Genomic DNA, 24,021 nt, shown 5'->3' on the forward strand with positions numbered 1-24,021 from the left:
CCCTGTCAATCATGCATGGTTCAGGGGTCTGCAACCTTTAAGACAAAAAGACCCACTCGGACCCGTTTCCGAAGGGAAAAAAACTGGAAGCCGCAAAACTCGTCATTATAAAAATAACTTTTGTCACTTTTTTATTATTTCTTTGTTTGACCCCTCAGAATTACTACTCCTCATAGGAATAAACGTTAAATTAACAAATTACCATTATTTATGTGTGTGTTCTTCACTCCCCTTCAAAACAGTGACCAGCGTACATGCCCCCTTTCAATGCAGTGACCAGCGTACATGCCCCTTACAATGTAGCGGGTGGGCGGGCGGGAAGGTGATTTCGGGACGGTGCGTGACTGACGCACGCACCGCCCCCATGCGACGTCACAGCCAGTACAGCACCCGCCACAGTGGGGAGTGTTGGGGCGCACAATGCGCCTCCCCTCGCTAGTATCTGCCCCGGAGCCGCGACAAAGGTGTAAAAGAGCCACATGCGGCTCCGGAGCTGAGGGTTGCAGACCCCTGGTTCAAGTATTCACCTTCACACAAGTCAATGATAATATCTACATATCCTTTTGCCAGGAAGACATCCCTTGACACCTTTATTTGTTCAGGCAGGGTTGCATTCCACATTGGAGATGGGTTTTGTGTATAGAGTATTGTGTTTCAGGTAACACCTTCCTGGTATCTCTGGCAGGACAGGTAACGTCAGGTTTGGCACCTTAGAGGGATGCTTGGTGTGTGTGGTGGCACATCTGAAGGATTACGGCTGACTAAAAAAGGTAAAAGACCCCTGACAGTTAAGTCCAGTTGCGAACGACTCGGGTTGTAGTGTTCATCTTGCTTTACTGGCCGAGGGAGCCGACATTTGTCCACAGACAGTTTTTCCGAGTCAAGTGGCCAGCATGACTAAGCCGCTTCTGGCGAAACCAAAGCAGCACACGGAAATGCTGTTTACCTTCCCGCCAGAACGGTACCTATTTATCTGTTTGCACTTTTTGGCGTGCTTTTGAACTGCTAGGTTGGCAGGAGCTGGGACTGAGCAGGGAGCTCACCCCGTCATGGGGATTCGAACTGCCGACCTACTGATCGGCAAGCCCTAGGCTCAGTGGTTTAGACCACAGTGCCACCTGCATCCCATTATGACTGACTAAGAGTCATCAATTTGAAAAGAGTCAGTCAAAGGCAGGTGTTACGGAAGGGGGGGGGGCATGTCTTCTTCACCTTCTTCTTCGCTACAATATATCAATTTATTTCCAATTGTCAATGTCAAAAGGGACTAAAATCTATAAAATTCATAGAAAATCAACGTGCCAGTTTGCTCTGATCAGCCTTTCCTCCAGGCGATGTCAGGTGCCAGACTATGCATATTTGAGACCATTGTTTTCTCATCCCCAGGAAGTGTTTATCTGTGCATATCTCCAGCTCTGCATATTCCCCCCTCCCTCCTCCTTATGTTAATCCGGTGTAGCTCTGCATATTCCCCCCTCCCTCCTCCATATGTTAATCTGTGTAACCCAACCTCCCTTTAATATATTCATGATGTAATCTGTGTAACCAAACCTCTCTTTAATGTATTCATGACGTGTTTTGCACTGTATTCTGGGACATGGAGGGAAGTTTCAAAAACTCATGTCACCCCTTTCTCACTGTTCAATCTCGTCTTGAACCTGTTGGCCAATAAACTTGGATCTTCTGCAGTTTGCTCCTGTCTCCGGCTGAGCTCATTTTCCTCCGCAGGGACCCACGGACTGAGTCCGATGAGCTGGGTGGCAGAGCAGCCTCGCACCCAGATTTTTGCCGTAACAGCAGGCATCCCCAACCTTCGGCCCTCTAGATGTTTTGGACTACAATTCCCATCATCCCTGACCACTGGTCCTGTTAGCTAGGGATGATGGGAGTTGTAGGCCAAAACATCTGGAAGGCCACAGGTTGGGGATGCCTGGTCAAAGGGTTGATTTTTAGTGAGTTTCTAAGGATGACCTAACACTGCAGCAATAGTGAGTAATATTATGAAGTCCAGCAGCTTGCAGAGTGCACAAGGCCATTGCTCGTGAGTAGCATGCAAAAGGTACCCCCCTCCATTCCATGTTCATATCAACACCTTTGACTGGAGCTCCTGCCCTTTCTATCTCAGGTCTTAATTTGTGTCTTTTGTTAATTTCTAAGCAGTTTTGACTGTGTGTAGCCTGCCTTTAGATTGCATGTTGAAGGGATGGCTGTAAATGGAAAAAAGAACCAAAGGCGGACAAACGATGCCAAACAAAGTATAACATGTCCACCACCAGAAGTACTACCCCTTCCCTAACACCTCATAAACCAAGGGTATATTATTCCCATATTATACTGTATGTTGAGCAAGCTTGCTAACAGTATGCCTTAAAACAGGCCTGCAGTGTAGGACGGTTTTAATAGTGCAGATTGGGTTGAGGCTGACAGCAGTGTACAGCTACACACCCAGCAGTTTAGTCCAGTGCTATTGCACCCTTATGGAAAGTGTTTAATAATGATTGTGTTTTGATATTTATAAGATGGAAGCCACCTTGTATCGCCTAGATAAAGAAAGAAAATAAATGTGTACAGGGGGTACGGCCTCAAAACGCGCCGAGGCAAGGCAGCTAAAATGCTAAATGCTAGAACTGCCTTGTATGCAAACCAGATTTCTCAGACCTACAATAAACAATAAACAGCCAATAAACAATAAACAGCCAAATGCAATACACAGAGACAGTGTTGCACTGTGGCATCAGTTGCTACTACAGTGGTACCTCGAGTTACAGACTCTTCAGGTTAAAGACTCCGCTAACCCAGAAATAGGACCTCAGGTTAAGAACTTTGCTTCAGGATGAGAACAGAAATCGTGTGGCAGCAGCGCGGCGGCAGCGGGAGGCCCCATTAGCTAAAGTGCTACCTCAGGTTAAGAACAGTTTCAGGTTAAGAACGGACCTCTGGAACAAATTAAGTTCTTAACCTGAGGTACCACTGTACTGTGTTTTACCAGTCCTGGAGTGACTTCCTTCCTGCCGAAATGGATGTATCACACACACATCTAGGTATACAGTAACTGACTTCTGCACAGTGCTGCACACCTTCCGGCATTTCACTCTAACAATCTTTAAATAAGGCCTTTAAATAAGACTGTGGGACAAAGATGGAACAAGTGCCAAAAAAGGGGTGGTGAGGGGGAGAGCAGAGCTTTCTCCATGGCCTAAATTCAGACAGCAGACTGTAGGGTGGTCATGTCCCCTATTCTCCATGTCCCCTATTCTCCATGTCCCCTATTCTCCTTTATTCAGAGTCTGGTCCAGTCCAAGTCTGATTTAAATGTAAAGAGGCACAAGCAGGGAGACCACCCTGAGAGCAGACTAAGCAGGAGCACAGATCACCTAGACCAGTCTTCTCAGCTATGGTGTGACATACCTCTGCTTCAATTGTAGTTCTCTCTTCTAAATCTGCATCTAAACTGGATCAGCAAACTTTTTCAGCAGGGGACCGGTCCACTGTCCCTCAGACCTTGTGGGGAGCCGGACTATATGGGGGGGGGGGATGAATTCCTATGCCCCACAAATAACCCAGAGATGCATTTTAAATAAAAGGACACATTCTACTCATGTAAAAGCAAGCTGATTCCCGGACCGTCCGCAGGTCAGATTTAGAAGGTATTTGGGCCGGATCCGGCCCCTGGGCCTTAGTTTGCCTACCCATGATCTAAATATACAAATTAACCCCCCCCCCCCGAGTGTTAGATGACTCGCCTTTGGGCAATATGTAAGAGGGCAGCCCAACACAGTTCCCTTTGTAGCTTTTCTGGCTCTATGTACAAAGCTGCTGCTACCTGGCAACTTGTATTTAACCACTCACCTGGTGACAAAGAACTCCATGCACCCCCTCGCAAAGCTACAGTTCCCAGAAATCCCTAGGAAGAAGGTTAAACTCATTTGGGAACTGTAGTTCTTTGAAAGGAATAGGGGGCTCCTGGCGATTTTAGTACCCTGAACAAACTACAGTTCCCAGGATTATTGGGGGGGGGGGGAGCCAAGACTGTTTGAAGTCCACCAATCAGTGGTGGCTGGAGACCGCTGAGACTGGTAGGTCAGAAGGTGGAGAGGTCAACAGCAGGTGGAGCCAGAGCCAATAGCAGAAAGACCCAAGTAATTATAGTTTTGCCTCCAAACCTCCTTCCTGCTGAATTCTAGGAAGGCAGTACTGAGAAGGAGGAGAAGGAAGCTGGAAGGCAGTACCACTCCCTGGGCTGGATGGAAGTAAGAACACAGGTGAGCAATTGCCCAAATGGACAAGCCTCCACTGGCTAGGGTAATGCAATGGCAAAATACAATGCATTTCTGGGCCATTTTACACTTGTTTCCATAAGGAAACAAGAAATGGTAACTGACTAAAGTTTGGGGGTGCTATGGAGGCGACAATTTGTAACCATGTTCTAGAAGGGCTACCCTGTAGGTTTACTCATGTGTAATCTGTACAATGAAAAATGCACTTGGTATAAGTGTCTTACCCCAGAAAACTGGATGAAGGTTTGGCGGTTCAGAAATGCTTTTAACGAAACAAATAAATGACAACTCAGAAGGAAGTCCTCTTGAAATCTGTGGGGCTTACTCAAAGGTAAGTGAATATAACATTGCCACCCTAGAAATCTAGTTATCATTCTTCCCTCTCTCTCACAGCCCCACCTAATGAACCATTTCACTAACAACATACCAGAAGCTTCTTCCCCCTTTGTCTGTTAAATGTTCTTGGAATAGCAATCGAAACCCTGCTGTTTGCAGATGGTCTTTTCTCTCTGACACATTTAGCTTCTTCCTCCAAAACTGGGGCTAAGTTCAAGCCTGGATTTCTCTTAATATCCTATACATTTCCTAATAAAGTAAGTTGCTAAAAGCCAAACAAAATTCACTCCACAGTGCATCAAGAGACTTCAAAGCAGGGAAGGTTCTCAGTGCGACCTGTTACTGTGTTTGCCACTGTAGTTTTGCCTTCAAGTGATGTCAGAATATACTCCGGGATTTGAGAAAAGAATGTTAAATGGTTCTTCATGTCCCAAGACGGCCTTAGGGGAGCTCTTTGACAGAATATGGTTTCACTATAAACAGAGGGTCTGGAATGTTTGGAATGAAAAAGCCATCAAAGTTTGGAGAAGGCAACCCATCCCTCCTCTTCTTACTAGAGGGAGGATGCTGTGCGTATGAGAGAGAGAAGGAACAACAAGAGTTTTGATTAAAATCAATGGCTCCCCTTAATCCCATGTTTTACTTTCATGGGTGGAGGCAATCTTGTTTCTGAACACCAGTTTCTGGAAACGATAGGACGAGAGAACGCTTGCAGGAATCCCACAGGTGTCTGGCTGGCCACTGTGAGAGCAGAATGCTGGACCAGATAAGCCATGGACCTGATCCAGCCTTACTGCAGCTGAAAACTAATCACACCCGCGTAGACACCCGCTAACTCTGCACTTCAACCAGCTTCATTCCAAACTGAGGAAAAGAACGACCTAGCTGTGTTTTAAGCCAGTAATGTGAACGTCTTTCTGGGACCCAGAAAAAAACTTGATTGAAGTGATATGTATTGATCTTTTTTTAAAAAAAAATAATACATAGATCTCCCCAACCACCTCTATCTATGCACGCACACAGTTTTCCAGGATTACAACTGGACTATGAATTTGGATTCTCAACCCAGCTTTGATCTGAACTGAGGAAAAAGAGCAACCCAGCCGTGTTTTCAGCCGGTTATGATGCACACACAACCGCAAAGTATTCTGCATGCATCTCTGTGAGAATTTTTGTCCCTGACTGGCCCCATCTACTGGAAATCGGAGGTGAAGAGAGAGCTCTTTTGACAGTGAGCCAATGAACTACAAGGATGAAGTGAGAGGTGGTGGGCAAACCCACAGTCCAGCCCCTTATAGTAAAGATTGTAAAAGCCCCCCCCCCCAAAAGATGGAACATTTCTGGAAAGGGGACTCATTTGCGGGAAGCTTGCCTTGGCCACAAAAATCTGAACCAGCCACTGCCAGAGACAGAGCCTCCCCACCTCTTTCCCCAGGGCCACAGGAGGGTAACTACAGTGGTACCTCTGGTTACGTACTTAATTCGTTCTGGAGGTCCATTCTTAACCTGAAACTGTTCTTAACCTGAAGCACCACTTTAGCTAATGGGGCCTCCCGTTGCTGACGTGCTGCCGGAGCACGATTTCTGTTCTCATCCTGAAGCAAAGTTCTTAACCTGAGGTAATATTTCTGGGTTGTTGTTGTTGTTTAGTCGTTTAGTCGTGTCCGACTCTTCGTGACCCCATGGACCAGAGAACGCCAGGCACCTCTGTCCTCCACTGCCTCCCGCAGTTTGGTCAAACTCATGCTGGTAACCTCGAAAACACTATCCAACCATCTCGTTCTCTGCCGTCCCCTTCTCCTTGTGCCCTCCATCTTTCCCAACATCAGGGTCTTCTCCAGGGAGTCTTCTCTTCTCATGAGGTGGCCAAAGTACTGGAGCCTCAGCTTCACAATCTGTCCTTCCAGTGAGCACTCAGGGTTGATTTCCTTCAGTATGGATAGGTTTGATCTTCTTGCAGTCCATGGGACTCTCAAGAGTCTCCTCCAGCACCATAATTCAAAAGCATCAATTCTTCGGCGATCAGCCTTCTTTATGGTCCAGCTCTCACTTCCATACATCACTACTGGGAAAATTTCTGGGTTAGCGGAGTCTGTAACCTGAAGCGTATGTAACCGTATGTAAGCGTATGTATCCCGAGGTACCACTGTACGTTCTTTAAGAAATACACTGTTTTCTTTCAATTAAAATGGCCATGATGTGCCCCTGACAAAGCCTACTGCCTTTATGCGCAGCAACGGAGCTGAGCTTTGATGCACCCATATGTGCTTTTGTCCCACAGAATGTAGTGGTGCCTGATCCCTAAGTATGGGACTTCACCGCAAGAGTTCCTGATGGGGAAGCCTTCTCAAAACTAAAGTAAAACCAGTCTAAAAGTGAAGTAATTCAGATCTTTTAAATCAGTTGTTTACTCCTTGTATTGGTGACCATGCCTTCAACTGCACCAGGGTTTTCCAGATCTTAGCCAGTGCAGGCATTGATATTTATCTTAACGCCATGGCAGCAAGCCACACTTTTTGTCCGGTTTGCAGGCAACCCTACAGGGGACAGAAAATGCGTGGAGGATTGGTGGAGGGGGAGATGTCTCTGAAAAGTTTGCTCGCATTCAAGGTATCAACAGAGCACCAGTTCTCTCCTTGCAGAACATTAGATGTTATAAAGCTAGGTAGCTTTATTTGGAGGATTTTACAGAGCAGTGTTCGGGGGAGAATTAAAAGCTGATGTAAATCAAGGTTACCAGATTTTTTTCAATGAATCCGGGGACACTTTTCAACTTCAATTGATTTTGTATGGGGAAACAGGGACGTCCGGTAACCTTAATGTAAATACAATTTCCGGAGGGCTAGGTGTGTTAGTCTCTTACAGCAAAAGCAACAAAGACTTCAGCACAAAGCAACAAATTCATTATGGCATCAGCTTTCTTCGACGGCAGTCTACATTGTCAGATGGACAGCCATAGCCTAGCATTTGCTTCTGCATGCAAAAGGTCCCAGTTTTCAATATTTGGTATCTTCAAGCAGGCCTGGAAATATCTGCGGTCAGTAGAAAATCCTCACCTAGATGGACTCAATATAAGGCAGTTTCCTCCGTTCCTAAAAAAATAGAAAATGTGGGTCTTTTAAGACGCCAAAAGGTTGTTGTTGCTTTAACATAAATACAGCTGCAGACCCCTGACTACATCAGATGTTCAGGTTATACAGCCATTTGCTTCCTGGGCCATAAAATGCACCATTCTAGTGATTTATAGGTCCGTATAGTAAAAGCTATGGTTTTCCCAGTAGTGACGTATGGAAGTGACAGTTGGACCGTAAAGAAGGCTGATCGCCGAAGAATGGATGCTTTTGAATTCTGGTGCTGGAGGAGACTCTTGGGAGTCCCATGGACTGCAAAAAAGACCTCTCCATTCTTAAGCAAATCAGCCCTGAGTGCTCACTGGAAGGATAGATCATGAAGCGGAGGCTCCAATACTTTGGCCACCTCATGAGAAGAGAAGACTCCCTGGAAAAGACCCTGATGTTGGGAAAGATGGAGGGCACAAGGAGAAGGGGACGACAGAGGACGAGATGGTTGGATAGTGTTCTCGAAGCTACCAGCATGAGTTTGACCAAACTGCGGGAGGCAGTGGAAGACAGGAGTACCTGGCGTGCTCTGGTCCATGGGGTCACGAAGAGTCGGACACGACTAAACGACTAAACAAACAACAACAAGTGATTTGGACTTCTGGTGTGTTGAATGGGGGCAAATGCCCCAGGCCTCACACATGGAGGGGCCCGCACCTTGAGAAAAACAACACTCTCAAATGAAAGGGGATCCTCAGCTGACTATTTATCCCCTAGGCTTCACTGAGTCTTAAAATAAGTCCTGCCTGTGGGTCATAAAATGGGTCATAAAACCAGTTGGCTACAGGGAGTCTTAGACCTGGGCAGTGTCTCAGCAGTACGTGCTGACCTAGTGACTCCAAATTCCTGAAGTGAGGATTCTCAGCAAATGGCTCGCCCCCAGGCCCACCCCGGCCAGAAGCAATCAGAAAAGTTATACAGTGGTACCTCAGGTTACATACGCTTCAGGTTACACACTCCGCATACCCAGAAATAGTGCTTCAGGTTAAGAACTTTGCTTCAGGATAAGAACAGAAATTGGGCTCCGGCAGCGCGGCAGCAGCAGGAGGCCCCATTATCTAAAGTGGTGCTTCAGGTTAAGAACAATTTCAGGTTAAGAACAGCCATCCGGAACAAATTAAGTACTTACCCGAGGTAAGGTACTACTGTACTGCTCAATGGTCCCAGTGGATCCACACCACACATTTAAAGTGCATACTATGCACATGAAATCTGTAGTTTCCTCCTTGCGGGCCAAAAATTCCCAGTACCCTTAAAAAGGTAAAGGGACCCCTGACCTTTAGGTCCAGTCATGCCCAACTCTGGGGTTGTGGCGCTCATCTCGTTTTATTGGCCGAGGGAGCTGGTGTACAGCTTCCGGGTCATGTGGCCAGCATGACTAAGCCACTTCTGGCGAACCAGAGCAGCGCACAGAAACGCCATTTACCTTCCCGCTGGAGCTGTACCTATTTATCTACTTGCACTTGATGTGCTTTCAAACTGCTAGGTGGGCAGGAACAGTGACTGAGCAACGAGAGCTCACCCCGTCGTGGGTATTCAAACTGCCAACCTTCTGATCGGCAAGTCCTAGGCTCTGTGGTTTAGACCACAGTACCACCCACGTCCCATCCCAGTACCCTTAATGAACCATAATTCTTGGGGGGGGAGGGTGTCCACGTTGTTTGAGTGTCCATTGGGTGTACCTTAAATACTGCAGGGCGACATGTTGATATTAGAACACAAGGCACTCAATATAAGGCAGTTTCCTCCGTTCCTAAAAAAAAATAGAAAATGTGGGTCTTTTAAGACGCCAAAAGGTTGTTGTTGCTTTAACATAAATACAGTTGCAGACCCCTGACTACATCAGATGTTCAGGTTATACAGCCATTTGCTTCCTGGGCCATAAAATGCACCATTCTAGTGATTTGGTCTTCTGGTGTGTTGAATGGGGGCAAATGCACAGGGTTCTTGCTTTTGCCGTGCTCTCGCTCAAGCAGCATGGACAGCAAAACGTAGCACAAAACTCTTTTTAGACAGCCTTTTCCCATTCTGGTGCACTTCCGTAGTCCTTGGATGACATAAGAGCATAAGAAAGGCCTTTGGGAACAGGCAAATGGTCCATATCCTGACCTCACAGTAGCCTTTGATACCCCTCTCCTCTGTGATTTTGTCTTATCCTCTCTTAAAGCTATCCAAGTTAGTAGCTATTGCTGCCTCCTGTGGCAGTGAGTTCCACAGTTTAATTATGTGCTGTGTGATGTGAAGTGCTTCTCTTCTGCTGCTGCAGGTGAAATGGGGTGTTGGGACTGAGCTCAACGAGGTCAGTGCGCAACTGTGAGATGTGCCCTTCAAGCATTCACACTAAGCGAAAACAAAAAAATGGATTCCCACCCGCCCAGCACTGTGTGACAAGTTCCTGATCATTGTCCATAGCTGGCAGGGACTGATGGGATTCAAAACATCTCATTCCCTCAATGTTTTTTAAGCAACCTTTTTCTTGGGGTGGCGGCATTTTAGCTGTTGCTATTGTCAAGACAACTGGGAACCAGAAGGCAGGATGATCTACTGCAAATAATCTCAGTGTAGACCCTGCCTGATCCTGCCTTACACAGCTGTTTGGAGAGGAACATATCGCCTCCTCCAACTGGAACCAGAATTGTGTAGATGTTGCAACTGTCAGATCATTCTGGCATAGATGCCCTTTTGCAAGCCTTATTTCTTTATTAAATCGGTGCTCTCTGAACCAAGCATTTGTGATCAAAAGTATTGGGAGGTAAGTGCTTCCATCGAGTGGTGAAAGAATGAGCTGCACCTTTACAAATATTAACGCCTTTTCTAACAGGAAGGCTGCTCTGTCTGCTCAACTCTCCTTTTTAGATTTTAAGCTAGTAGCAAGAATTTCCTCCTGGATTTTAAAGTGATTCCCCCCCAAAAAACTTAAAAGTGTACTTCTTCTCTTGAGAAAATAAAAAGTGACGTGCTCCTGCTTAAACACAACTTTCACCCGTGTCTGCTATATATATCTTTTTCTCCTGTAAACCAGCTTGAGTCCCTGTCAGGGGAAAAGGCAGGATACACACAAACACATTTAATCTAGAGGACACCAAGTTGCCAAAGATTAGGATATAGTATAGAAACGGCCATTTTTACGGTGCTCTTAATTAAGGAGAAATTAGTCTAATCCTGAATAATATAGCATTAGTGGGGAAGAACTGACAAAAGACACCTCCTCACTCCCAATTCAACTTAGAAAAAAAGCATTTGCTTCCCTGTTTTGATCGATTCCACTGCAAACTCTACCCATTTCACAGATTGTTCTTTTGTGCTACAATTGGTGAAACGTCCATAAGTAAACAAACATAGCAAGGCCGGGGTGGGGGGTGGGGAGTTATCCAGATTCCTCTGTTGCCTTTAGCTTCTTGTCTCTGTCGCTCTCAGCCTCTGTTAACAGAAACTACGTTTGCAATTTTGTCAATTTGCTCAGTGACTCATCTACCCACCTTCTCCGACAACAAAGCGAAAAATGCCCACGTACAGAATCATTCGGCGCATCTTCCATCTCTGCATCGATCCTTGCAAAGGCAGCCTCCGCTGCTGTGTGTCTCTCTTAGGCCTCTCCAACTATTATCTTTCTTTCAGAGGAATCAATCTATACAATTATTACTGTCTTGAGCTAAACATTCAAGCTTTCAGTTGGGGGCTGGCGGGGAGAAAACTGCAATCCTTTCCTTCTTCGCTTTGTCTGCCATCATTGAGTTTTTAGTATTTCCACAACTCCAGGAGTACCTTTTTCCAGCCCCCAGTTTTGTAAACGCCCTTCCCAGAAGGACAGGCAAAAAGTGAGCAGAGAAATGGAGGAAACTCTTACCTTTCTGTAACCGTTCACGTTCCGGCTCTGCTAGTCGTCTCTCCATTCTCAGAGTGGATTAACAGTCAATTAATCAGTCAATTTACAGGGCGCTCTGGGAATGGTAGCTCTGTATGGGGAACAAGGGTCTCTTAACAACTCTCAGCAGCACCCTTAACAAACTATACTTCCCAGGATGCTTTGGGGGAGGAAGCCATGACTATTTAAAGTGGTATCATAGTGCTTTAAATGTGTGGTGTGAATGTGGCCCAAGCCGAGCACCCTGTTTTCATGGTGGCCAATCAGATGCCTATGAGAGTCATGTGGGCGGGACATGAGCAACTCTCCCACACATGAATCCCAGTGCTGGAGGAATCGCATCTAGCCATATGGGTTTTCTGCGGACTGCCATTCAGCAGTAAAACGTGGATATTCCTGGGTTAAAGCGCCAGGACAACAACAACAAACCAGGACACGGATCTGGAAAGTCCAGACTTGTGCCTAGAAAGTGCAAAGCAAATGTAAGTACAGTGGTACCTCGAGTTACAGGTGCTTGAGGTTACATACGCTTCAGGTTACAGACTCCGCTAACCCAAAAATAGTACCTCAGGTTAAGAACAGAAATCATGTGGCAGCAGTGCAGCGGCAGCAGGAGACCCCATTAGCTAAAGTGGTACCTCAGGTTAAGAACAGTTTCAGGTTAAGAACGGACCTTCAGAACGAATTAAGTTCTTAATCTGAGGTACCACTGTATGGATGAGCCCTTTGCAGATGGCACCAAACTGGGAAGGGTAGCTAATGCCACAGAAGACAGAATCTGGATTCAAGATGGTCTTAACGGATTGGGGAACTGGGATCCAAACTAGCAAAATGAATTTCAATAGGGAGCTTCTGCGCCTAGGCAGAAAGAACTACCTGTCATGGATGCTTGAGATGAGATTCCTGCGTTGCAGAGGGTTGGACTAGATGACCCTTGGGGTCCCTTCCAACTCTACAATTCCAATCCCCATTTAACGCTGTCTGGGTCAGCAGCCACCCCTACATCTTACAATAGCAGATTCCACCATTTTTGCATGCAGGGGAACCCTCCCCATGGTGTCACACAAATCTCCGTAGCCTGCTGTTCTCAGGCTAAACAGAGGTTCATTTCACAGGTTATAAAATATGGCAACTGGCAACTTTTTCTTTTCATCCTCAGGTCATAAAATGCCTTGCGATAGCTGCGTGCCCTGGACAGCCTGCCAAGGACTTTCACAAGCCCTCTTCCAGTTTCGCCAGGTCAAGGTCCCTAGAAACTTGCCAAAGAACTTCTCGGACCTCAGGTAAGCTACATCGGCAACAGGTGAACTTACCTTGCAGCCGGCAGACTAATATTAGACACAGCTGCGTTGGTGGCAGCAGAACTTATGCTGCTGCAGCAATAGGTACATCCCAAAACTTTTTACTGCTAGAGGTACAGAACGTGATCATAGAATCATAGAGTTGGAAGAGACCACAAGGGCCATCGAGTCCAACCCCCTGCCAAGCAGGAAACACCATCAGAGCACTCCTGACATATGGTTGTCAAGCCTCTGCTTAAAGACCTCCAAAGAAGAAGACTCCACCACACTCCTTGGCAGCAAATTCCACTGTCGAACAGCTCTTACTGTCAGGAAGTTCTTCCTAATGTTTAGGTGGAATCTTCTTTCGTAGTTTGGATCCATTGCTCCGTGTCCGCTTCTCTGGAGCAGCAGAAAACAACCTTTCTCCCTCCTCTATGTGACATCCTTTAATATATTTGAACATGGCTATCATATCACCCCTTAACCTCCTCTTCTCCAGGCTAAACATGCCCAGCTCCCTTAGCCGTTCCTCATAAGGCATCGTTTCCAGGCCTTTGACCATTTTGGTTGCCCTCCTCTGGACACGTTCCAGTTTGTCAGTGTCCTTCTTGAACTGTGGTGCCCAGAACTGGACACAGTACTCCAGGTGAGGTCTGACCAGAGCAGAATACTCCTCTCTTCTCTTATTTCAAGACAGAGATGCTCCTCTCTTCTCTTATTTCAAGACACCACTTCCAGAATGTTACTCTGGATATGCTGACCTATTCCGGCTCCTGGTAACCTCACCATAACCCAGCAGTCTTCCCTCCTGGTTCCCACAAATTCACTCCTCTAATCCTATACAGTGGTACCTCAGGTTACAGATGCTTCAGGTTACAGACTCCGCTAACCCAGAAATAGTACCTCGAGTTAAGAACTTTGCTTCAGGATGAGAACAGAAATTGTATGGCAGCAGCGGGAGGCCCCATTAGCTAATGTGGTACCTCAGGTTAAGAACAGTTTCAAGTTAAGAACGGACCTCCAGAACAAATTAAGTTCTTAACCCAAGGTACCACTGTACTCCCAGATCTCCTTTCCCTCCCTCTCCCTGCCTGACTATCTTTTTTTACTGTGCATCCATGATAATTTGGGCTCAGCATGGCAGTTATGCACGATACTGCTTTCAATAATACTTGCACTCGCAGAAGTTTCAGGGAGGGCATACTGCTTCACTTCCTAGCAGCCCGCATCCCATAACTTCCTGTTGAAACCCTGCAGCCTTTCAAGACCAATGCAAATGTTCCGCAGTTCTCGTTCTCTCACTTTTGTGGCGCTATAGTGCAAGAGCGCCTCTGCAGGTGGCAATAAATGTGGTGACATTGATGGAGCATCACAACTGATATAGTGGGTGGTGTGGGTGGACAGTCCAGTGTTATTCCACCATTGATGCACTATTATTGTGACACTGGCATGCTGCTGAAGAGATCCATACCGGAAAATGCCAGTCTGGAGCAATCCCTCATAAGGAATCCAGTAACCGTGGTTCTCCGTTAGAAAAGCACACGTTGCGCTGATAAACTGCGTCATGCCGCCGAGTGGTCCCTCTTTCTCCGAGCACCATCTGTGTGGCAGCAGAATGGCACGCCTTGGGGACAAAAGTCACAGGCAGATAGCGCCCTCACAATGCCCTTTGCCCAGTCCCAGAGATGGAGTTGGGGCAGGTTTATTGGAAGGAGCGCTGGCACACTAACCTTGCTACCTGCTAGGGAGAAAGACGTGCTCCTGAGCGGAGAGAAAAGGACGCAGCTAGCAGATAATTTTTGGGTAAGGAATCCCGTGATATTCCTGAAGACTCAGAAGGGAAACATAAATCAAAAACCTTGATTCTCAAACTCCCCACAAGGAAGCCACTGGTTGCTCCTACGCAGTATAATTTGCAGCCAGCTCGTTGCCAGTCTCCGAGTGATGATGTAGCTAGGGTGTTGCTCTGATTTCAGGGCAATTCCCCACCTTCCCATGGACTTTTGCTTTAAAATCTTTTGCTTTGATTACTGGCAGGAGCTCAGCCCTGCTGGGTGGTGGCTGAGTGAGGGGCGTGGTGGGGGAAGTTTATTAGTATACCATTAGCAAAGTCTTTCTAGTGTTGTTTGTTTTAATTCCTGCAGCGCAGAGCAAGGCAGTGAGGAGCAATAAGGCCCCTTGGACGTAGCAGAGTTTTCCAGTTATCAAGGGCTTAGCCAGAAAACCCAGGAATCCTGGCTTGCTGTGACCTAACCTACTTCCCAAACCCCCGAAATTTTAGGATTCGGCCTTGCTGCTCTTTCAAGACCACCAAATCACAATGGGTCCCTAGAGTCCAGGGATCTGGTCTCCTCCCCAGGCTTCCTTCAGCTTTATCCCACCTTGTTCCCAAAGAACCCAAGAATCTCAGGCTGTTCTTGATGGTTTCCTTATATTTTTTGCCTTTAGGTCTTCCGCCACCATGTGGCTCTGGGCTCTCCTTCCTGTGCTCCTAGCTGTAGGAGGTATTGTCGGCTTCTGGGTTGTGTGAGTAACAATAAGCAAAGCAGAGTGGGTTGACTCTCAGGTGGGATGTGGGAGTGTGTATGTATGTGTATTTGTGTGCTTGCTTTAAGCCCAGCAGTGATAGAGCTGGATTGGGGGAAATGGGATCATGTCAACTCCAATCTGGTATAGGAAGAGCGTGGCTCAATGGTAGAACATCTGAACTTAAGAAGCTGCTTATACTGAGTCCATCCAGTGCAGGATTGTCTGCAATGACTAGCAGTGCTTCTCAAATGTCTCCGATGGAAGATCTCTCCCAGCCCTACCTGGAGACACCGGGGATTGAACCTGGGAACTTCTGCATACGAGGCAGAAGCTTTCTCCCTGAGCTAAGCTTCAGTGTTCCGTCGCTGGTTGGTCCAGGTGAAAGTATCAGGTCACAGGTGATAGAAACGGCCTCTCTTTGAGATCCTGGAGATTTGCCGTCAGTCATAGTACAGTATCTAATACAGATGACGGATAAATAGTTGGGCCTGACGCAAGACAGTTTTCTTGTGTTCTTTTTTGCAATACGAGATAATTACAACCCAGCAAAGATTTCCGCTGCCTGCAGGTCAAATTCCTAGTGGAAAAGGGGACTTTGTTCAAACAGAGCAGGGTGCCAACGTGGAACTGACCCCTTTAACAGCATTTTGATCTGCAGCAATTGGCAGCTGATTGCAGCTCACTGCAAAGGCGCTTCGTTTGCTGAGATCTGCACGCCAAATACCTATTTTAAAGGGACAAGAGCTTTCTCTTTCCTCTTCTTTTGCAAGCTGGCAAGCGTACAGGGACACACACACCTAGCTCGCTAACCTTTCGTGAGCCAGCTTGGTCACCCATATGCAAAGGATCTGGACCTCTGTGGTGCTGCTGTTTTTAAAGTCCTGTAATCGTAACAAATGCTTGCCAACTAGGCTAGCTGGCTAAATTTCATCTGGTCTGCAGGTGTTGCTAAGAGCATATGACGAGCCAGTGGTCCATTTAGTCCAACATCCTGTTTTCCCAGGGGCCAAGCAGATGCCCATGGGAAGCAGGGCATCTAGCAGGAGCTGAGCACAAGAGCCCTCTCTCCTCCTGTGGTTTCCAGCAACTGGTATTCAGAAACATTACTGCCTCTGGCCACGGAGACAGAGCAGAGTTGCCATGGCTAGTAGCCATTGATTTGGCAGCACTTGCGCTTTGTGCCACAGGACAAAATGTGCAGAGGTTTAGTTAGGGGGAGCAGCCTTTAATTTCTAACGAGGCACTGCCAGGTCTACTGCTCCCCTCTACTCCCAGGTGTTTGGAGGCTAGCTCTGTAGCTGTCTCTCTCCCTCTGCTTTGCACACTAAAACAGCAACCACCCACAAGCCTCCAGGATTCTCTCTCTGCAAGGAAACTGCCCCATGAACTCTGGGGCACTTTCAGGTGAATTGGGCATTCGCTCTGATTTGTTTGCAGGGAGATGAGAGGATGTTGGCTATTTAACAAGCGTTCATTTGGAGGTTAGATGATGTTGCGTCAAAGGAAGTGTCCTCACCCACTTTCCTTATTGCAAAAAAGGCCCATCTCTGGGGGGTAGTGGAGCAGGTTTGTTGTGCGACTATAATTGCGCAACCGAAATTTGCCACTTTGGATGAAATCCCGCCTTAAAGCAGAGACAGTCTGGAGGCACCATGTCTGTGTCTGTGTCTGTGTGTGTGGAGTGAGCAAGTGTGTAACTTTTATCATTAAGATAGTTTGCCAGGTTTTCCTAACCAATCAGTTGTAGTAGAGAAATGCAAAACATAATAATAAAGGAAGGAAATTTATTGAGAGGTGGGCTTTGTTTTTTTACATGTTTGGAATGACAATGTATATGTTTATATTTTCCCTTTTAATCTATTCACTGTACAGTACTTTAGAGATTTGTTGTTGTTTTGCTGCCCCTTTTCTCCTTCATATGTCATTTTCCTGCTCCACCCCCCTTTTCTTCTTTTTTCTTGACAAGCAAGCTTCTCTGATGAAGAACAGTCTTGGCTACAAAGTGTAGTGATATAATATTATTCAAAAATTAAAAAACAGGGACTAAGTGTGTGACAGAGCATACTTTAAACTTATTGGGAAGAATTTGAAAAACAAGCGTTAGTCTGGCAACTCCAGCCAATTAATGAGATTCCCCCTCCCCCCCTTTTCAGGTATGCCATGGCTGTTGCAAATGGATCTGTAAACATCACAGAAGGTTTTCCATATATCAGGTATGGCTTGACTGGGTTTCTGAGAAAGTCTTCTAACCCGCCCCGCCCCCCAACACCCTTCTTTAGCTTTCTTCTTTTCAGGAAGTCAAGTTATTCTCTGTATTGAGGAGAACCCTTTTGAGTGACAGCCTCAGACCTTGTGGAACAGGCAGGCCTTAGCCAACCTGAAGTTCTCCAGATCTTCCGGTCTACGGCTTCCATCAGACCCATCCAAAATGGCTTTGGGGTGTGTGATGGGGAGGATGTGCCACTGTGTCCTTCACTTCAGGAGGCAGGAGGGGCTGGACCAGCCTAGAGAAGAAGGATGGAATATTGCCCCATCCAGGCCTAACTAGACTACCTAGCAATTGGTGTGCATCATTTTCAGCCCTAGGACTCCCCTTTACCCCAAACACATACCTGGAGACCATTTTCTCTCTTTTATTTTATACTCTATCCTGTATATGGATGGTAGCGGTGTAGCTGAGCTGTGACCCACCTTGGATGAGGCTGCAATCCAGGAGTGTGTCCCACTAGCTGAGGAGGACCAATGAACTAGGGTTGTTTCTGTGTATTGAATTGCTTCTATTGGGCTGGGGGGAGTCTAAGGGGCCAGCTTCTAAACTCAGCTGCAATCTGTATGAATTTCCCCCCCTTGTCTTCCTCCAGCACATGTGGCTCCTCCCCACCCCAGAGCTGTGTCTTTGGTCAAGTTCTTAATCTAGGAGCTTTTCTAGGTAAGCCCTGTCTATCTTGTCTCTTTCCTTTTGCCACCATGTGCCTCCAGTGGTCCATATTTAATCAGGGATAGCCCTCACCTTTTAGTTCAGGGGCAGGGAACATTTTCCTGGTCAAGGGCCACATTCCTTTCTGGGCAACCTTCCAGGGGCCACTTGCCAGTGGTGAGTGGGGCCATGGGCAAAAGTGGGTGGAGCAACTAATGCAAATTTTACCTTTGGTACAGTAGGCTGGTTTCTACAGAGATTCACACACACACACACCTCTCTATGCTCCATCCAAGAGGCATTGTCCGAGTGCAAGGACACCTCCTAGCAAAAACACTCAAGGAAGATGCAAAGCCAAGCCTGTGAGGGGCTGGGGAGGGAGTGTGGCCTGAGGAGGCTCTTGAGAGCCAGATAAAGAGATGAGGAGGGTCACGTTTGTCCCCTGAGCCTGAGGTTCATCCCTCTCCCATTTTAATTGTTAGCTCTGGTTAATAACTGTCCATATTTCTGCCTGTGGAGGATGCCCAGTTAGGATGGTGTCGGTGCAGCAGGTGCATGTGTGGAGGGGAACGAATGCCGTGTTAGGGATTCATTGGGGAAGGAGTTGAAAAGAAAACCACCAGGCCTGTAAGCCCTTTCAACAAATCTATGCTGCAACGACACTTCGGAAGATGCACCTTAAACAGGATATTGTAGTCCTGGCATAGGAGCCAGGTGTGATGTAGTGGTTAAGAGCGGTGGACTCGTAATCTGGTGAACCGGGTTCGCTTCCCTCTCCTCCACACGCAGCTGCTGGGTGACCTGGGGCCAGTCACACTTCTTTGAAGTCTCTCAGCCCCACTCACCTCACAGAGTGTTTGTTGTGGGGAAGGAAGGGAAAGGAGAATGTTAGCCGCTTTGAGACTCCTTAGGGTAGTGATAAAGCAGGATATCAAATCCAAACTCTTATTCTACGATCAAAATAACGGTGGGATTGGAGTAACTGAATCATGAGGAAGGTTGAGACTTTTTAGTCTAGAAAGAAAGGCAAGCGCGGTGGATATGATACAGATGTACAGAATTATTATCATTGGAAAAAGCGGATTGAGAGAGGCTTTTTTCCCTCTCTCATAATACAAGACCCCAAAGGGTTTTTGAGGATTCAGGGCAGATGAAAGAAAATAAGGTAACTTCTCTCCCAGCACATAGTTGAAATATGAAATTTGCTACTGCAGTATGTAATAATAGGACACCAGTTTGAATGGCTTTAAAAGAATATTAGGCAAATCTATGGAGGGAAAGGCTGTCTTCTACTTTAGAGTCTGCCTCTCAGTGACATGTATGGACCATGTGGTGGCTCTGGGACAGCAAATGAAAGGATGGATCTTATCAGCCTCAATAACTGACATCTCTTCCAGGCGCGGTGATCTGCTTTTTGAAATACCAACAGGTACGGGATTATGGCTGCCATTCCCGTTTAAATCTAGTTGGGCTCATTTTCGGCCTACTCTGTGCCCTCGGGTCGTCTATTGTGGGCAATTTCCAGGTAAGAAGCTGCAGTTGGGGAGAGGGGTTGACAAGCCTTACCAAAAATTAAGAGGAGGAGGTCTCAGTAGGGATGGTCCTTAAATGACAGGGGTGGTCAGAAGAGGCCCACCCGTCTCACCTTTGCTGGGGATGCAGAAGATTGTGGGGTATTTTGGGGGGGGGGTCTAGGATGTTTCCCGCACATCTCTACACCCTTTAAAAAGGTGATGGGGACGTGGCTTGTCTTAAAATTGGGGCATGTGAATTTCATTGAAAAGGATTTCGATGAACTAGAACATGAAATGGCCTTGGTGGGGTGGGACTTGCTCTGTTGATCTACTCTGTTCTCTTTCCCCTACAGGAAAAAAACCAGATAGAAACCCATTTAATTGGGGCCTTCTTGGCTTTTGTGGTGGGCATCCTTTATTTCTGGGTCCAAACATTCCTGACCAACCGAGTGAAGCCGAGGCACGGAGGATGGTGGATCGGGCCCCTCAGATTCTCCCTCAGCTTCTGTGGTTCTGCCTTTCTCATTGCCAGTATCCTGAACTAGAGCGTTGTCTTTAAATATGCAGGAGGGGAAATTGCGGAGTACACGGAGGGCTTTTATAAGGATCCATAGATCAGCGGCAGAACATCTGCTTTGCATGCAAAAGGTCCCAGGTGCAAGTCTCTCAGCATCTCCAGGTAGGGCTGGGAGAGATTCCCTGCCTAAAATCCTGGAGAGCTGCTGCCAGACTGTGTAGACATTACTAGCTTGGATGGACCATTGGTCTGACTCAGAATAAGGCAACTTCCTGTGTTCTAAGGGAAGAGACAGGTATTATCTGCATTATTATCAACACGAAGCAGCTTGGGGGTAGTTGATAGGTAGTGTGTTTGGGAGATTGAAGGGCACAGTTTCACATCTATTATCTGATACACCAAGTTGTTGTTTAGCTTCAACTGGATTTTCTTTGATGTGCTATAACGAACTGGAAACACATTCACTTGCATCCTCAGGGACTGGCTTCAAGTGGTCCCGAAGAATTTCTTTAAAAAATGTTCTTAATATTCATTAGGAGCCCAGGCAGCCCAGAACCTGGAACTTTTCTGAGGCTGGTGCCAGGAGTTGGCATGGTCAGGCAAATGCCCTTAGCCTGGCATGAGAGGATGGAGCAGATATCACTGGCAGCAGTTTGCTAGCTCTGTTGTTGCCTGTTTGCTCACCCACCCATTGGTCCAAGGGGGACGGGCAAATGAGAAGCAGCAACATCTCCTGCTGTTGTCACTGCTTGCTTGTCAGTTTTCCCTATCAAGCTGGTAACAGTGGCCGTTAAGGAGGCTGCGGCCTACCAAATGCATCTTATTCTGCCCCACATCCAAAACAAAGTGGAACTAGGTCTGGCCTCTCCTCAGTCTTACCTAAGGCTGCATATACACCGTACATTTAAAGCACATTCTACCTAATAATAATAATAATAATAATAATAATAATAATAATAATATAAAATAAAAGACCTGGGAACTGTAGTTTAAGGGTGTTGGGAATTGTGGCTCTGTGAAGGGTAAACTACTGTTCCCAGGATTCTGTGGAGGATGCTACGTGCTTTAAATGCATGGTGTGTGTGCAACCTATATCTCTTTTGGGAATAACAGATCCACCGTCTCTGGCTCCTTTCTCCTTGACTCCTTTAATCCCAGCGATTGTGCTCTTTTTCCTGAAGCTGCATTCTGAGTCAGCCTACTGCGAATGGGCCCTGGCCATGGTCCTCTTCCTTCTCTTTGGGCTCTTTGCAGTGGATTTCTGGCACATGGGGACCTGCTCAGTTCACGTCTATCACCAGCGGGCAGACCAAGCAGCTCAAGACATGCAGACGTCAACACAGACTCTCCCTCTCTGATACCTCCTATGGACATGGGGGGGAAGAAGGGGTCTCTGCAAAACTTTCCACACAGTTGGGATCCTTTTCCAGTGGACCGGATCGTGCCCCGCCATGTCCTCTGATGGCGAGTGAAGCAGTTCCCAGCTTTTCTGCTGGGGTGTGGGACTCCCTTGTGGGACTGCCTACAGTCAGGGTTTCTTGGCCATTTTGGAGAGTCTCCCTGACTTGTCACTCATCTCAGACAAATCTCCTTGGTGCTCTTCGTAACATTTAGCCACCGCCTTCTGCTGAGTAGGGGCAGCTCTTCGCCTCCCCTCGCAAAAGGACCCACCAACCATCTCCTTTGCAAACCAGTATTTTAAAAGTGTCCTGTTTTATTTTCTGTTAGCATCCTCCCACTGGTGGCTGCAAAATCCCCGCCACTGCCAGTTCTTCATCTTACCCATCTCCACACCGCTGTATATGAAAACCATAGTGATCTAGAAGGGTCCTAGGCCCATCTTTGTGTGACACACACATCAGCACCCGCCATTGGCTGATGTGCCCAGGCCTTGGGTGGATGGGCCTAGTAACTCTTTGCAGCACAGATGGCTGTGAGGAGCCTTTTTCTCCTATGCTTCCCTCCACAGTAATAAATGGGAGGGGAAGACAGCGAGACCAAAAAAACCCCAACTACCTCCTCCACAGCCTGCTTTGGTGTAACGAATCTTGCTGCCACAGTCAACGGTCTGGTCAAACTGTGTGAGTTGCTTAGGCACATATTCTTACACTAGTTTAAACAGTATCCCGACACGGCGGTTGTGTCTTTCAACCACAGCCTCTACACACACACAGATGAACTGTTCGTTTCTGAAGCTGTTGGGTGGGTGGATAAGATATTGTGCCAGAAAGACTAGGTCCAGCTCCTTAAAGCTCTCACACACCTCTCCAGTCACCCATGTGCGTGGATCCAAGTTCTTTTTCATCATGCTCTGGCAGTATCAACAACTATGTGTGTCCTTCCTCTGATGGAAAAGTAGGCACCTTTGCTCTCCTGTTAGGAAAGGTGTTGTATTATCCTATTATACAGATGAATACTGAAGTCTTGTCTTCCTTTTTTATGTTTCCAATGGGGCTTTGCCCAATCCATTCTTCCACAACTGGAAAAGTAGGTCCCTCTAACCTAATGTGAGAAACTCTTTTTAAACAAAAGCAAAAAACGATTCTTCTTTATCCCTTGCTAGACTCCTGCCTTGAGGTTAAAGTAAACATTATTCCTACTTTATAGCTACAAACTGAACCTCCAGTCTAATTTCTTTCCTTTCCTATGAAAGGACAGTTAATAAAGTGGAAGTTCTGGGTAGCTAGCTGTGGAAGCGCTTATTTATTTGCCCTAAAATCAGAGCTGGCGTGGCAGGCTTGATACAATTCCAGCCAATTTATGTGCGGTGTTTAAATGAGCTGAAGACCACTGGCAAGATTCCTCAGAAGGCTTATGGGACTTGGGGCTGAAAGGGTAGGATTTCTAGATTTGATCTAAAGACACAAAGCAGATTCTTGTAATCAAGATGTGCCACCATGGAAGAGAAGACTTGTGTTTCATTGGGAAGCAGCTCAAAATCCAAGGGGAGTTGGAAAAGTGCAAAATTGCCATTTTGTCATATACACGTGCCCCTACATTCCCATTTTCTCTCACGCACCATGGTCCCGCTGCACGGGCAGCACCCAGTCTGCTGGCCCCTCCTATTGGCTTCAGTCATCATGGCCCAATGGACAGAGAAAAGTCATTCAACAATCCCACCCCTGCTATACCCACACATGGGATACACAAAGCCCGTTTGCTCTGGGAACTCTTTCTGATGTTTTCTTTCCGTGTTGCTTCCTGTGCTAGCATTGCCCTTCCCTGAGAACCTTTGCATAGCCAGGGGGCTCCTTTACTTGCATGTTACCAGACAGAGCCAAATGGAGGCACCCCCTGCCACTTTGCAGTAACACATGAATCAGGCGCTCCCCTCTCTCTCCCGCCCCTGCTTCCAAGCAGGTTCATACACACTGACCAGCATCTACCCACTTTTTGGCATACTGTGCACTAAGCATCCCTTCTCTGCCATATGGACAACACCCATCCTCATGTTCCCCACCAGCCACACTTCTGTCCACATTTATTCACACAACCAGCATGCTCTCATTTATGCAGAGCTCTCATCCCAGACTCGCATACCCCCAGAGTCCTGAGCCTACTCACAAAACACACTGCAGACATCATTTCCAGGAGCCACAGTCTCTGTTTACAACAACCAGCATCTCCATGCCAATGCGTAAACAGCCAGTGTGGAAACTCATCT

General features: G+C 46.9%; 1 protein-coding gene across 4 annotated transcripts; it reads left to right on the plus strand.

The window, feature by feature from the left end:
• The first annotated feature begins 3,524 nt into the window (after nt 1-3,524).
• On the plus strand, nt 3,525-23,039 carry TMEM150B (transmembrane protein 150B). 4 transcript variants are annotated; one of them, XM_081886078.1, is made up of 8 exons: nt 3,525-4,262; nt 12,757-12,880; nt 15,329-15,406; nt 17,563-17,622; nt 18,271-18,338; nt 19,724-19,851; nt 20,194-20,371; nt 21,516-23,039. In XM_081886078.1, the coding sequence occupies exons 2-8, from the start codon at nt 12,765-12,767 to the stop codon at nt 21,713-21,715; spliced, it is 828 nt and encodes a 275-aa protein (XP_081742204.1). In that variant the 5' UTR covers nt 3,525-4,262; nt 12,757-12,764; the 3' UTR covers nt 21,716-23,039. The 4 variants fall into 4 exon arrangements, with proteins under 4 accessions (XP_081742204.1, XP_081742205.1, XP_081742203.1 ...); XM_081886079.1 differs by lacking the exon at nt 3,525-4,262 and adding an exon at nt 4,270-4,608; XM_081886077.1 differs by lacking the exon at nt 3,525-4,262 and adding an exon at nt 11,852-12,079.
• Nucleotides 23,040-24,021: the final 982 nt, after the last annotated feature.

The sequence above is a fragment of the Podarcis melisellensis genome (genome assembly GCF_964234715.1).
Source record: "Podarcis melisellensis genome assembly, chromosome: 13".
Taxonomy (NCBI): Eukaryota; Metazoa; Chordata; class Lepidosauria; order Squamata; family Lacertidae; genus Podarcis; species Podarcis melisellensis.

Excerpts from the sequence above, each read along its gene's own strand:
- TMEM150B (XM_081886078.1), top strand. The coding sequence starts at position 12,765 with ATGCCTTGCGATAGCTGCGTGCCCTGGACAGCCTGCCAAGGACTTTCA. Across the intron at positions 15,407-17,562 it reads ATTGTCGGCTTCTGGGTTGT|GTATGCCATGGCTGTTGCAA; the intron begins GTGAGTAACAAT and ends CCCCCTTTTCAG. Across the intron at positions 20,372-21,515 it reads TTCTGCCTTTCTCATTGCCA|CGATTGTGCTCTTTTTCCTG; the intron begins GTATCCTGAACT and ends CTTTAATCCCAG.